The 16,977-nt window shown below is 35.4% G+C and overlaps 1 protein-coding gene across 5 annotated transcripts in view; it reads right to left on the reverse strand.

The window, feature by feature from the left end:
• The window catches only part of LOC145693390 (cyclic nucleotide-gated channel alpha-3-like), a 369,908-nt gene that overhangs the window by 92,149 nt on the left and 260,782 nt on the right, over window positions 1-16,977 (reverse strand). For 3 of the 5 annotated variants that reach the window (XM_081769343.1, XM_081769341.1, XM_081769345.1), the window contains 2 exons: window positions 6,068-6,220; window positions 3,284-3,433 (listed from right to left, as the gene is read on the reverse strand). In XM_081769343.1, the coding sequence (XP_081625469.1) occupies window positions 3,284-3,433; window positions 6,068-6,220 (303 nt within the window). The remainder of the gene's footprint in view (window positions 1-3,283; window positions 3,434-6,067; window positions 6,221-16,977) is intronic. The other 2 variants (XM_081769342.1, XM_081769344.1) reach the window with 1 other exon arrangement.

A 16,977-nucleotide genomic window follows, 5' to 3' on the forward strand; every position in this document is an offset into this window, starting at 1 on the left:
CTGTCACTTTATATTTACAATACTTTGTAGGAACATATATCGGTTGTTATTCGGCCTTGTTATTTCAAGCAGAAAAAAAATATTGTATTCAGAACGAATTCATCCACCAAATGGCTTCCACTGTCCGACTGTTATTGGAACTTAGCTAATGAGTGATTCCAATCCCAATCAAACACACGAAGAGGATATGTCGAATGTAGTATGGTGTAAGGAAATTGATTTTGAGAAAAGAGCAATAACCGTTAGTGATGCTTTCCTTCTCTTTATAGTAATGGAGAAGGACGTGGAAAGATTGGTTGAAATTATTGTGGCACAATTGGATATTGATAAAATTAAGGTAAGAGATTGTCGATTCCAGAGTTGTCACAAAGCTGTTGTGGCATTAATCAAAGAATTACCAAGAAAAATAATCTGGCAATGTTTGCAGTCTGTGACCCTCACTCACTCAACCCGGTAGGTATGCATGAAGTAAAGCATAAACAATTCATGTTTATCTTTTTGTTTAAAGAAGACATAAAGTTCTCTGCTCCTTCTTCGCTCGTTCAACTCAGCGGTGGCACAAACTGGAAATTGCTGTTCCTGTGGCTCAAAAATTGGAGTAAAAAATTAAGCGAAGTACAAAAATAGAAAGTGTGAAATCCAGTACTAAATACATTGTATAGGCTCATTCAATTCTTCAAGTCATAATAGAATATGAAAGAGAGCAACGAAACGAAAAGTTATATGGTACAGGTATTCTAAAGCTGGTTCATTTACGGATTTCTAAATTTGTTGTGGATTTTAGAACAAGGTCTCATTTCAATCAACTAAGTTCAGAAGTAGCTCCAGGACCTTTAGATGAATTTTATTAATAGAGCCTAGATTTAAAAGGTTTCAAAGATATTGTTACAATAATTTAAAGGTCTTAAAACTACGGATTCAAATTCTCCGCTTTTCCTAAGCGCTGTTAACGTCAGATGCGCCACTTCCTCTAAGGATTAGCCAGGTTTACACATATTTGTTGTCATCTACAATTATTACGGGCAGTCCTACCATGAAGACCAGTGGTCACGGCCCTTCTCCTAAATGGTGACTTGCACGTACTATTGGATCCGGGAGGAGACACCAAGTGTCTCAAAGTGTACGTACTTCAATACATAAAAAGAAGAATTCCGTATTGCTTGGACGATTCAACTGGTTGTCCTACTAGTTGTAGAGTGACCGAACAGCGACTGGGAAAGGTGACAGCCCCAAGAATCTGGGTAACAGTTTCCGATCCTAGTGGAAAGGAGGGACCTGCAGGAAAAGGGCCAATCTCGAACCAAAATGGTGATCTGATACATACTATTGGATCCGAAATGAGATTGGGAGTATCTAGACGTGTTAGCGGAAACCCTATGCAGAATGCCATAGCCATTGAATGATACACGTAGGCATAGAACGATCAAGACTCCTGGGTTTGCCTAGAACTCCTGGATTGGATTCGATTATCCCGAGTTTGATTAAACCGTGGGATCAGGTAGCATTGACTTACGTGAGGTGAGTTTGCCTTATAACGTTCGGGCACCATACCAGCAGAGCATGGAAGGGCCTAACTTACTAGCAGGGACCAATAGGATAAACTAGTAGGTCTAGAACATCAGCAGTGGCCATGCAGCAATGTTCGTATCCTTTTCCCCAAGCAATTGAGATTACTTTCTCTAAGCGAATATCAAGGTCGAGGGACAAACCTTGAAGGCGCTTCGTGCATGAGGACATAACAGCCTAATGACTAAGGAAATATAAACCGGGTGGTCAACGGTACCGGTTCATCAAAAAGGCTCATAGGCAGCAGCTCGCCGTTGGTGGCAAGTGAATACGTGGCGGTAGATCACTCCATCTACAATTATTAAAGTAAAGAACTAACGGTCATGCTACTAGTAAAATATATCTCTAAGCTTGGATAAATTGCTAAATGTGTTTGTATACTAATTTGAAGATACTGAATCCAATGGAACTATTTTCAAACAATCCTAGATGAGGTCACGAGGAACCCGACTTTCAGCTAATTTCTCGTAGCTCTATGGTCGGATATGTATGGAGATAGTTTTATTGGATTCAAGACCCTCAAATTAATATAAAAAGAGCAAATACAAAGATATCCAAGAGTCGGTTCTTTTCATTAGTGGCATGAATGTTAGTTCTTTGTTACTAAATTTGAGAAAATCTATTTACAAAGAATTTAAGTTTTAACCATACTCTAGTATTGTGTACTGTGGGGTCATAGACGGTACTGTTGGATCGGATCTGACTTAGTGCTGTTTCAGATGAAAGAAGTTGAAAACAGTAATACATTTAAGGAGAACGTATACATTTTAATGTTTTATAATACATATAATAAAATTATCAGTTATCACTACATTAATCAACATTATGTTATGTATAATTAACCTTGATGCCTTTATTAAATTATCTTCTTTAGCAAATTATGTTTTATTATGCTTTATTTTAAACTTGTTTTCAATACAAATAATGGAACGGAAATAATATTAAATACTTTATTTTCTGTTTGTGTACTAATAAACTGAATTGGAATGTTGTTTAATAATATAATAATTTTTGTGACTGAAGTACGTTTTAAGATGGCACAAACGCACTATAATAATAACAAAGCAGTTCTTGAGACTCTTATCATCTGTATCACTCTCAGTCTTTTCATCTGTAGTATCCTTGCAAGTTTGTTTTAGGTGAGCCTCAAGACTTTCTTCTGAGGCACGTGATCTTCCAATTCCAGCCGGGAGTAGAAAAGCTTGTCTCAACTGCAGTAGATAATGAATTGCTCTTATCAATGTATGTACTCACCATGAAATTGTTAAATTTTACATACTGTAATCCCTGTCCTGTTCTCTAGTGATATCTTAAATTAAAAAGTTCGAAACTTTAGTATAGGTAAGAAAACGAATTTTTATTCTTTAAAATATCCTCTCTTGACATCTTTGGCTTTTCATTCTTCTGAAAATATAACTTAAAATTAGAATAATAAATTTAATCCTTGATTAGATTGATTAGACGACAAATTAATACGATTGAATTTTCCAATAATTATGCTTTGTTTTATACTGTGATTTATGTTGGTTTTTTTTAAAATTATGCCTTATTATGATTTAAAAATTAGTTTTATCTGGACCCTTAGATGACTAACACCAAGTTTAGCAACCTTGTTTATAATGTTATGATTTTTGTGGTCTACTTATCACATAATACTAACTACAACAAGAAATTACATCTTAAACCCATTTATATTTGATTCTTAAATAATATTTACCAAGGCTCCTACCTGCGGTACCCATGTTGAGAATGCTGATCTCACCGAAGTAGGATCCAGCTTTCAACGTGGCTAATACAGTTTTCCCGTTGTCTGCAACCACTTGCAATCGCCCTCGATTTACTATGTACATCTCCTTCCCAACTTCTCCTGCAGAGGAAAGACATACATCTCCTATTTATTGCAGAAGTGAAATAGTTTACTTTACCGCTCTTAGACAAATGAACAGAGGCATATTTTTTAAATGTAACTCATTGTCATGCATATTTAAGCTTTTCATCACAACGGTCTGATAGTGTAAAACATAAAAAGTATGTAATCTTGTAAACAACCACTTGTTCTTTTTCAAATAATTTCGTTCTGGAAAGTTCAAAGTGTGATTGTATCTGAATGGCAATTTCCGTCGGGGTAGAGTTTTTGTTTTATCTCCTTATTCAACACCGAGAGTATACCTCCAAGACAATGGGATTACAGAACCACGCCACCAGTCTCAGCCTACATTTTCCGAGGAGAACTACATTCTGCAAACAAGTTGTCTAAGAATACTCTATAACGCTATCGTTATATACCTCTTAATCAACCCTCGTATATGGAACAGGATTTCTTGGAATTAGTGCGCACTAAGACAAAATTCTTAGAATTGGAATCCTGCGAACTCTTTCGCTCACAAGTTTCTATGTGTGTGTGCAGGCTGCCCACCAACTCCTCTGTCTGTACGACCAAATACGAAAAAAAAAAAAAATGCTGCTCAGCTTGCCTTTTTTCCCTACCTTTGGAAGCTGAATTACCAAACTAAAAGGCAGGAACAAACTATATTTTATAATTTACATATTTGGTGATGATAATTGATTATTCATATTGTGAGTTGTTCAGATGTGATTAATACATTCTCACTGACTTTATAACTATTCAGTTAATTCTTATTAGTAACCACTTAAAAGTTAAATGTTTATGGGGACTATCTTTCGTCCTATCAATGTATTCATATGCCTTCATTGTGAAAGAAGATTGGCTCTTACAAGGAGGCGGGGAGTGGGATGCCAGCCATGAACGAAGATGGATAACTTTGTATTGCTTCCCAGTTGACTTTTATTTATTTTACAATTATAGTGAGGTGAACTTACTATAAGTAGTGAAATTCCTATAGCAAATGGAACACTTCACATTATTTTCTAGTTAATTCTATGTATGTGGTAACTATAGTGACCTAAAAATTCTCAATGTAACATAAAATTCACATCATCACTAGTTACTTAATATAAAGAATAGCATACCAAAAGTTTTTGACGTTAGAATACTCCAAAAATTCCATCTGCCCATCAAATAGTGCAACAAAGATGAAACATAGCAACTTCCGTTAATCAAAACTGATGATGGAACTAGCATGTGGGATTTGTGCATCAGATTCTCAATTCTAGTGAGTAGTTATCACGCCTATGCTTCCTTCGACTTTCGTTACCGAAAATACGTGCGCGATAATATGGATATTCGATCATCGCGTGATACGGGGCCACATCATTACAATTTAAAAAGTATTCTAGAAAATAAAATGTAAAGTGCCACAATATTTGAAAAGCTTAAAATATACGTATCAAATATATGTTTTATGTGTGTTAAATGATATGCAAGTGACGTAAAAGTATGCATGCTATATAATAATATTTTGTGTTAGAGGATAAGTATTGTGCATGTATTTGTTTTATTATGTTTACAGTTTCAGCACTGCAACAGGTTGGTATTGTTTTTCGCGGAGTACATGGGAAATATATATCGCACCCAACGTTCCCCGAACACTGACTGTACACTGGGTAACCACGGATGGAACAATCAGCTAATCTAGCTGAGATGGAAGCAGGGAATAATCACGAACACGATATATATATATATATATATATATATATATATATATATATATATATATATATATATATATATAGTTCATGATTCGAATCCTGAGTTTCACCGGTTTAGTTCTTAGTTGGTTAATTTTTACTTGTGGGTTGGTATCACTTAGTTCAAGAGTCTGTTTCTTCCATGGATCAGTACAAGGACGTTTAGGGATCAAACCCTATACCATTAAATATGTTTATACAAACGGTAGCCTACAGGAAACGAACCCAAATACCCTCTAATATATGACTTATCCCGAACAGGGACACATTGTAATCGAACCCTGACCCCCTCTAATAACTCTTATGGTTCTCTATAATTTAATTATCAATTATCTTACCATCATTTATTGAAACTTTTAGTCCGATCAATGATTGCTTGATCGATGAGCATTTCTTTTCATGCACCTAAAATAATTCGTTAACATTATACATAAATATAACGAGGAAAAGACGTATTTAAACATAGTGAAAATCTAAATGTTTACACTAACCTGAAAGTTACAATATCAGATATATATTGTAATAATGCTGATGCAATAATGATATCTGTCTTAGTATCTTTGTTATATCACGCCTGACTTATCAATATTACCCTATGGTGGTGTGTTTCCTCTCAAAACAATCTCCTGTTGCCCTTCTGCTTGTTTGAGGTTTACTAATAGGCTGCTGTGAGAAGTAGGGGAGGAAATACTTATAAGCATGACCTGAGAACAGTGTCGCTAGTAGTAGTAATTACCTCTTGTTAAAGATTCTCACTTTTTAAATTTCCCCAGTGAATTATAACTTTTATGATTTTCTCTGTAGGCACGCTAAGGGTTCTCTTAAAAAGAATGTATGAAGATACAAGATGAAGATGATCAATTTATTTACAAATATAGCGTAATAAACTTACCTTTTCTACAAATGTAGTCCCCTGGAGAGAAAAGCACAGGCCGCAGCCTCAGCACCAATTCGCACAAGAAACCCGCTTCTGTATTCTGGAAGATTTCGACACGTTTCAATGTATCCAAATGGACGTTAATGGCGATTTCTGCTTTCAATTTGTCTAGAGAAAAAATTATAACGAACTTTAATAATAATAATAATAATAATAATAATAATAATAATAATAATAATAATAATAATAAAATTAGGTTATTTAATAGCTACGTACATAAGCAGAGCATGCCATAAAATAAAAAAACACAACAATCTTAATACAAATTGACAAATTTGTTAGTGAAATGACAGATAGTGAGTATGCTTTATTCATTATATCTGCAGGTGAGCGTCATTTGAAATTGTTAAACTATAATAAACTTCACAAACTGTGGGTTGGAATAAAATTTTAAATACTTCCAGTTTTGAAACTGATAGGCTTTAAAGGACGAGATAAGAAATATGATGTAACCTATTCTTGGGACGCTCAGTTCATACCTAACAACCATTTCTTAGTCTCTTATCGTTTTCGTTTTGACACATACGTAATCATCCTTTAGAACTATACTTACGCATAACATTGTTGGAACTCTAAAAATAGAACTATATGTGCTCTTCTGTTTCTTACATATAAATTCTGACTATCATATATATATATATCTTCCTTCCTTCTCCTACCTTGAAAATCGTAAAAATCCATTTATTCTCTGTGAAAAATTTGACAACTCTACTAGTTAAGTTACATATAAAATATCGTATCTTCTAATATAAATAAAATGAAAAGTTTGTTTGTGTGTGTGTTTGTCTGTCTGTCTGTGTGTGGCCTGCGGACCAGACAAGTGGACCAAAAGTTACCAAATTTTGGTCAGGGGTACCATGATCCAGGCCCCAGATCAAGACGAAGAGTTTTTTTTTTTTTAAATTTCGAACCAGGGGGTCTCAGGGGGCGTTTACCGGAACGGGCTTGACACTTCCATTAGCGATGACTTTCAAATTCAGCTACAATTGCATGTGGGCCGAGGGTTAGCGGGGGGGGGGGGAATACCGAGACATGTAAAAATAGCCCAAAATGACCGATATTAGTGTCAAATCCATAGTTTTCGCGGTGGCTGAAATGAATGGTGATACTCCTACGGACGTTGACTTCCAAATACAGCCCCCATGCGAAGAATGGATATATTCAGCTAGTTAATAATAAAACAACTTCGCGAATCACTACTAATATAAAATATCCCGTTTCAAGATAGTTGATATCACAATATCTTTTTCTTTCTTTCTCCTTTTTTAAGTATCTTTAGATAAAGGATAAATTTTCTTTATCGGAAGGAATGAATGGGATGTTCGTGTATAGCGAAAGAGAGAAAAAAAAAACAGAATTTTGTTTTCTCTGAGCTTTCAAGAGAAATATAATTGATGCCATAACTTGACTATGCCTGAGAAAACAAAATGATTACTAAAGCATTGCTTCACTTACTTAGGTTGAATGCTTGCCACTGAAACAGTGATATTTTACACATTATACGTAGTTGTAAAATATACGCATCATTAGTTCTAATCAAACTAATATCTTCTATTACTATTTGAAATTTTATTCTGAACACCTTGTAATTTGAAATACCTTATAATTGAGGAGAGTGCAAAGCTCAGCAATTCGTACTATAACAACACTATGACCATCATAGGCATATTACAAATGGATATGGACAAAATTAGAACAAATTGAATTTTTTTCGAAAGTTTTTATTTCGAAAAGCTGCTTAGATAAGTATCACATATAATCATGTAGACAGTTTTCAATAGATAAAAACATCATAAATATCTTTATAGTAAAATAATATCCCAAACTCTTCCGAAGATATGAAAAGCATGAATAGAGATTGCTATACTGCTTAAATGATAGATTTGTGGGGAATGTTTAAACTAATCTTTGCTTTCCTTCTCTTCTTTGACATTTCAATAATAACTTTCGGTAGTTGTAATTAAAACGAGATCTCGTAATTACACAATTATGAACAGGTCGTAAACTTTACAAATGTTTATAACATCTCAGAAATGTACTGAGATACCAGATTGCTGTAAATTCTATCATCATTTTTGTCTGTTCAAAATGACACAAGTGCTTAGACGTAATGCATAAGCACTCTATTGAAATAAAGGCGAATAGAAGTTTAATTTTTAGTCCTTTCATCTTTGTTCCTATTTATTTAGAATGCCTCATAGTATTCGACATTAATACTTCATCATTACACTAGGTTAGCCGTCGTGTGCGGTGGATTGGGCATGGTGGACCAAGAGTGAACGTCCACAACAAATCTGTTTACATCAACCATCTTCAACAAATCTGTTTAAATTCCGTGGGGAGCGAGGATTAGCCGCTTCCTCAGTCTCCTGCCTGTTTAGCTAGCATTATCCTTCTCGTGGTGTTTTAAATTCGTTTGTGTAGGTCTCTGCCTGGTTTGAGAATACTAAAGCATCCCTTTTACTAAAATGTAATCATTCTCTGTACGAACATTGCATCGTTATCATCAGAAGTGATATGCATACCCTACAAATATCTGAACGAGTGAAACAACTTAGTTCAGTTTTCTTTGAGGCAGATAAAACGTAATTATGTACTAAAGTACGTTGTTCTCTTGCTATGCAGTGCTATAGCTGAACATGGAGAACTTTTGGTCAGAAAAAAACCTTCATACTTACCAATAGTATTTGGGTGTTTTAGTCTCACTTTTGTGCTCCTGGCTCCCTCGCTCAGGGACCATGGTCTCTGTCCAGGATACCCTCTGGTACCCCTGTCAAAATTTGAAGGGTGTGGCCCTATGCACCCCCGGCCATGGCCCTTGAATCAGGGACCCCGGGGCACAAAAGTAAGGCGAAGTCACCTAAATACTACAGTATTTTATCCCAGTTCATAACTTCTATACTAAAGAACAACACAATTTTACTATGAACTCTTCGATTGTTCCCCATATTTAGATGTCACTAGGCCACTTGAATTGTGTATCTTCTGCGAAACGTTGTCTGAGTATAATATTTTTAATTTTCAATAATGTATATATATATATATATATATATATATATATATATATATATTGTATGGAAATGTTTTTGTTACCTCTAAGAATACATAGATTATCTGTAGCTATCATATTTGTTCCAAAATAAACATCGGACAAATAAACAATATCATTCGGGTCTTTAACGATTTTGAGTAACAAAGTAAAATCTGTAGATAATGTTGCTACCACTCCCAAATTTACCGGTATTAGCCATGACTTCCAACAATGTATATTTATCCAAACATTCTTCATGAACATAGTCAAAGTGGTTGTCAGCCTCCTCGGATATGTCTCCTTCCGTCTTATTGTGTATATATATAATACGATAAAATGTAGATATAAGAGAAATACATATGATCTTGGGACACCAGCTATCCATATATATATATAAGTCATGAGTGAGTAAGTGAGAGATTGACGGACAGACTGACTAACGCTCAGGACAAATCGCTTAAGCTAGAAACTTGAAATTTGGACAAGCACTATTAAGGAAGTATTTTTGGAAATTCAACGAGAAAAGGGGAAATAGAGGTGGCAATTATTACATTAAGATATCCATATCTCCGAATCTGAAAGTTAAGGACAAAATTTGGTACTTGGAGTTATTATTTAAATTAATTAGACACGTGTTTCAGCGTTGACGACACAAAATGGGTGGGAAGAGAAAAGGGGTGGGAGTTACAATTTTTATAATAGATGTCAATCGTAATGTGGACACTTAAACAAACTCCGCGCTGAATAATTGAGAGGCATTACATGAATGGATCCGGTGACCACCACTTAAATTTCAGAAATTGCCACATTGAAAATTCGGAAAGGTATTATAGGACGGTGGTATGTACGAGGGCAAGTCAAGAAAGACTTGGACTGATTTTTTTCCCGGCAGTTCTGTTAACGCTGGAGCTTCATAGTTTGGCATACAAGTAGGGTGGGTCTTGCTGTGCATATATATAAAATGTTGTTAAGGAATCATTGCATGTTTGGTAACCACGACTTTTTATTGCAGGTGATGTTCTGCGCCGCCTCTAGAAGTCGCCTGTAGAAGAAATGGAGTCATTACGAGATGAACAATTTGCAGCTATACGGTTCTGCTATCGCCTGGGGAAAAGTGCAACAGAAACTCTAGGAATGTTGAGAGCAGCCTACAAAGATGACGCTCTGCCACGAAGTACCGTGTTCTGGTGGTTCAAAGAGTTTAAAGAGGGCCGAATGACAATCACGAAAGCTGGTGGACCAGGTGTATCAGCGTCAGCTGTTACTGAGGTGAACATTAACACGGCAGCAGTCATTGTTAGAGAAGATCGCCGCATCAGTATCGACGATCTGGCAGCCGCACTACGCATATCTCATGGCAGTGCCTTCAAAATTTTGCATGACCACCTCCACATGAGCCGAGTGTGTGCGCGATGGATTCCGCGACTCCTGACACCAGAGCAGAAGGCCGTTCGAGTGGAGACTTGCAGGGAGCTGTTGCAAAGGTTTGAGGATGGTGGAGACGCCTACCGCACCGTGCGACTTTTTTCTATTCCCTGCCCTAAAATCCAGACTGCGTGGACGCCGCTTCTCCGATAATTCCGAGGTTCTGAAGGCATCGGAGGCGGTTTTGAAGGACCTCTCAAAGAATGGCCTGCGACACGTGTTTGAGGACTGGAAGACTCGAATGAAAAAGTGCATTCAAATGAGCGGGGACTACTTTGAAAAGGATCATGTGCCTGTTGCTGAGTAATAATAAATTGCCTTAAAAAAATCAGTCCAAGTCTTTCTTGACTAGCCCTCGTATCTCAGTAAGTCTGGTTTATCCTTTTACAATTCTCTGTCATAATACATGGGTACAGTGATGCTACCTTAACAAGATTTGGGAGAGGTATATAGGACCACACGGTAAATTTGGGAGGTTTGTGATTTAATTCTAAGATGTGGTTTCATTGTAACATATAATCATATGGATGAATACAGGGCCTTAATCATTGGGCATAAGAAACCTAGAAACCCTCTCCTTAAATTTCGGGAGGAGTAACCACCTTAAATTTGGAAATTGTCAGAAATAAAAATTGATAATTGTTCTTTATTACCTGAGTGTATACTCTTGTAAATTTGGATAGTCAAGTTAATGCCTTGAATAGTAAAACTTTGTAAAAAATAAATAAATAAATAAATAAATAAATAAATAAATAAATAAATAAAAGCGGAAGTTTTGACTTCATTATATTGTGTGATCGTACTTATGAGTACAGGCCATAGTCTAAGATCATTGGTAGAAAGTTAAATTCGATTAAATCTAATCGGTTGATCACTACTTCTAACTCCAAAATTTGGTATTGATACCTGATAGATAATTATTGTAACCTATTGGTATACATTATACACTCTGAACATTAGGATTGTAATTCGATTCATAGTTTAACCCTCAAAGGACCAACGGGGGCTATAAATTGTCCACACTTTTGAATATCGTTGTTTTGATGTTGAATGTTTTTGAGCCCATTCTCCATATTTTTATTTTGTGTCAGTAAGTATTTAAAATAATTGTTTCGATGGGACAAATCTTTCTCCTCTGTTTTGTTTGTTAATAATAAAAGCAAAATTAGACGGTGGACACAAAATACCCCCCCTGGTCCAATTAAGTACCTTGATTTTTTTAGTTAATGCTTTTAGCTGGCTACTGTGTTCATATAGTAGACAAATGACTGTCTACATCTTCGTCATTAGCAGTACAAGGGTGATAGTCTTTTGAGAATAGTTGTACAGGCTGTGAACAGTCTTTGTATAGTTTTCAGTGCGTTGTGTTGCTTTTACAAGATAATAATGAGTAGATATTTGTCGGAAAAAGAAATAGCAGATGAACTTTCTTTTGATGTGAGTGAAACTGAGTTAAGTGGTTTAAAAGAAGATGTAAGTGAGACCGAGAGCCAGGTAAGTGACATCGAAAACATTTATGATTGTGACGATGAAGTTTACCATTCCAGTGACTCGGAATGGGTAAGATCAAAATGTAGTGATAATCCGAATGTGAACGATAGTAAGGGAACGTATGTTTATACAAAGTACATAAGCAAATCTGGTAGAGTGTACGTTGATAAACCACCACCTTGTCGACGAAGAACAAAGCAAAATATTATACGTGAATGACCTGGACTAAAGCCAGACCGCGTTGTAAACAATATTCGTGAATCTTCTCTGAAATTTTTCACAGACTAAATTCTATCAGAAATCTTGAAACATGCCAATGAAGAAGCATCTGGGTAAAACATTGACTCCACCAATGAAAGAGAAGTGTTTGCGCTTATATGATTGCTTATTCTGATGGGAGCAAATGATGACACTAATTTAGACTATTATGATTTGTGGTCTGAGGAGTTAGGACGATCTGTATACATTGCAAGCATGAGTCGGAACAGATTCCGTTCTCTCCTCAAAGTCCTCGGTTTCATGACAAGGCTGTGAGAGAACAAAGGAAAGCTAAGGACAAATTTTCACATTTACGCGAAGTGTTCAACCTTCTCAACGATACGTTTCCGAAGTATTGTAAACTTGGAATTCATACAGTTATTGATGAAATGCTTTCCCTTTTCCGCGGAAATTGTAAGTTCAAAGTTTTTATGAAAGTGAAACCTGGCAAATACGGTATACTAATCAGGATATTAGCTGACTGAGATCACCGATAATATGAAAGTGTATGCCGATAAGGAAGAGGGCACCACAATTTCATCAAGAGGACCAAAAGAAGTAGTGAAACGACTTGTCACTCCTATAAAGAATACAAGTAGGAATGTCACTACAGACAGGTACTACACGTCAGTAGAATTAGCTGAAGAGTTGTACACTGACTATGGTCTTACATTAGTAGGAACATTACAAAACAATAAGAAACATATACCTGAGGAACTGAAATCCACCAACAATAGGGAACTACATTCTAATATGTCTGCATTCACAGATTCCAACAGTAGAAAGCCTCCGGTAACAATAGTGTCCTATGTAGCTAACGAAAAACCGAAAAAAATGTCTATTACTACTGTCAAATCAACATAATGATGACAAGATATCAGATACTGAGGAAAAGAACAAATCAGACATAAATGTATTCTATAACGCAACAAAAGGTGGTGTCGATACAATTGACCAAATGGCACGCAAATACAACACCAAGAGAAGTACACGGAGATGGCCACTATCCGTCTTTTTTACGCTTATTGACATTGCTTGTATGAACGCATATACATTGTACACAATAAACTTTCCTGATTGGAATAAAACAAAAAGTAATACAAAGCGCTTGTTTCTTCAGGAACTGGGAATTGAACTCATCAGGCCAAACATTGAAGAGCGCACCAAAAATGTTAGGGGTATGCAGCATAATATTGTTTCCTTAATGGAAAACGTACTGAAGCGAAAAATCACCACATCGTCAGGATATTCCACGGTCTGCAACAACAGTCAAAGGCATGTGTTATGTATGCAACTTCCAGGTGAAAACGAAACGTGAAAAACAAAATAAGCTTCCTAAAACAACAATCGTATGTACCAAGTGCAGCAGATTTGTTTGTGGAAAACATAGTGAGAAAGTAAACATTTGCGAGAATTGTCAGCTGGACACTGACAACTCCGATTGAATACTCCGTGAAAAGCTCCGTACTACAAAGTTGCTTACATCAATAGCATATGTACAGTGGCGTACATTGTACAAGAGCTCAAAATTAGTGTGATGTAAACATTGCCAAGATTGTGCATTTAGTATTATTTGCACATAATAATATATGAAAGTTATGTATGGTATCATTAGTTCAAATAATTTTATTGAATAATACTCATATTAGCATACAGTTACATACAAATAAGCCTACATACCCATGTGGACAATTATAAATAATATATGAAAAGCTGTATATCTTAATTATACTAAATTTCACAACAATAAAATCTGGGTGGAACTACAAAACGAGAAGTCTCAATAGCAAGTTTGCAAAGTCCAATAAATAATCAGTTACTGGACGTAGATGACGTTTTCATTTTGTAATGAAAAGTAACAAAACAAAATATTTTCTGGTGAAATCAATAAAGTAGATAAGATCTCCAAAACTCTACAAAAACGTCTTGACTGTTGTACTAGATTTGTTGGTACTAGAAGGTACCACAAATATGTTCCTATCTCAGAAGGCAAGATGTTACGTCACTTCAGAGTCAGAGGACTACGACGACCATCCTGTGTTATGTATTCTACCATTTGCATCAAATTACTTTGTTAGAATCAAACATTGTGGAATGGATATTTTGCTAACATGCAGTCATGTTTTGTGTCTTTACAACAACAATACGATTTTGTTTTCAAAAGTTTCTTTTTATTGCAATCTTAGTTGTGCTAAACGCTTTGGGAAAGGTACTGTCTCTCAAACAGTAATATGTTATTAGTACTGTTTAATCTCCCTATATTTAAGTGCTGGGAATAGAAAAATACACAAAAGCGTAATAATTGTTCCAATATTGAAACAATACACAACATATAGGACAAGTATACAGCATATCATCGTTCTCTGAAGACAAGTAACCCCCTATATAGCCCTTCTTTAGTGTGCCAAAACGGTCTCTCTACAACGGAGTATTTTTCATTTCTGAGAGGCTAGAACTTTTGTAGTAGTAAAATACACAAGAATGTTTTTTATTTGCCATAAACATATACAACAACACTACATCCTGTGCTAATTTGAGATTTTTATCATTAGCCCCATCAGAGTTATTTGAACCCAAAGTTCGGGTTTTTCGACAAAACCGTAATTTTAACACAACCATAAAAACATAGACCTAAGGGTAAGTATATCACAATCAATATTTTTTCTGGTAAAACTATTTACATATCTCTTCATATCACAAACAAAATCAAACTGTGTGTACCTCTCCTTCCTACTTACAAAACATTGCAAAAAGTGAAATTTCACTGATGTTGATGTTTGCTTTTACTAGTAAGTTTCTCATAGAAAGGAGAAACATAGGTAAATACCTATAGGCCTAGTTTTTACTTCAATCCATTATCAATCAAACGATTTTTGTTTTATCCTTCTAGACCAAGTATTGTTTTCGTAATGAACGTTTTTGTTAACCCTTATTGCAAACATATTGTAAACACAGTTTCAAAGTCTTAAAACATGAAGCAAACAACTGTGTAGCTTTCATAATTTTTAAAAATGATCGAGCAACCAATTAATTTTTTTCTGGATCATTTTAGATGGATTGACCCTTATAATTTTAGTTTGAATTTTTTTGACTACTATTTATTTTTTTTAAATTCTGGTTTGAAAATTTGTTGAACCTTAGGATTGTAGTTATATGACACATAATCGAAAGTCATTGGTGTAATACATGTAGAACTTGAAATCTCATAGGTAATTATTAACATTGCAATGTTGCCAATTTGGAGGAAAAGTCGCTAAATCTGAGGGATTCGACCTCTACAATAGTGACAAAAAAAAATGTTTTCCGATTGGGAACTTTTTTGGTGATTTTTAAATGTCGATTTAGCTACTTACAAATGTAGCAACATTTTGCTGCAAACAACCTGTCAATCCAGAGATGCAAATAACCACTCGTCCGGGGCAAGTGGTTCATCGGTGCAGGCGAATATTTAATATCATACCGAAGGTAAGTAAATGATTTCTATTGTCAGATGTGGGCTAGTAGCTTATTCCTTGGGCGAGTAAAATTTCGTTGCTTATTTGAATCCCTGTGTTAATCTGTAGAGAAGCATTATTAGTTCAAAATAGTTTTTATGTTCTCTTCTTTCTTTTTGTTTATTTTAATCAGCGCAAGTGATGAAGAGTTTGGAAATACAGCGTACCCACTCCCCCACAATCCTGCATTGTTATCTGCTACTCTTGCCCTCTGATGGAGAACAATTACAAATTTGATGTCCTCTAGTTCGCAGAATTTAGGTTGAGAGACACAAGTAATATAGCATTACCGATAGCAACGAGATTAGCTAAAGATGCGTGAATAAAAACAAAGTGGACCTTCGTTGTATTTGTTCTTTGGGATCTTTTAATTATTCTGCAGTTTAAAAAAAATCATATCGTAAAATCTGTAGTGTTAATTATTTTGGAACTATTTTGACTCCAAAATATGAACAAAAGTGCCCGAAACAATGCGAAATGATTCCTGAATTCAAGGATTGGTTGCGCTCTGTTGACAAAGATGTGAATAGATCATATTGTTTATTTTACATCTACAACTTTAAAAGAATGCTTATAAACAACGGATTTTACGGATAACTTTTTTAGCGACTTTTCACCCAAAATTGGAGTCATTTTACCTGTAGTTTAGCGCCTTTTGTGTCTACATTTTGGCAACACTGTAACACCGTATGATATGCAACAACAACAATTTCACACTTTCTACTTTATTTACAACTCATAGTCTAAGGTCATTGGTGAAAACATATTCTAAGTGCAACCTAATTGGGTGTTCACTTTAAAATCTTCGTTTGATCTTTCAAAAGCTTTTGAAACTTTTTGTTTAAAATTTTTAGTTTGAGGTTTTTTTACTGTTCTACTTACGAATTGAGTTGAATTGACTAGATTTTTTAGTTTAACGCCCCTTTCAGCAGCGAGGCTATATGAGATTGGACATACTGATTAATGTGAAATCCAAACCATATGAGCTTTCGCCGGGAATCGAATCCGGGTCTCCCACATCAAAGGCGCGTACGATAACAGCTTAGCCACGAAGAAGTTTTATTCTACTTACGACTCATATTATAAGGTCATTGGTAAAAAGTTAATTTTGGTTGACTCTGATTGGCTGATCACACTTTCAAATCTTAGTTTAAAACTTTAAAAGG

The sequence above is a fragment of the Thermobia domestica genome, chromosome 8, assembly GCF_964235325.1.
Source record: "Thermobia domestica chromosome 8, izTheDome1.hap1.1, whole genome shotgun sequence".
Classification (NCBI taxonomy): domain Eukaryota; kingdom Metazoa; phylum Arthropoda; class Insecta; order Zygentoma; family Lepismatidae; genus Thermobia; species Thermobia domestica.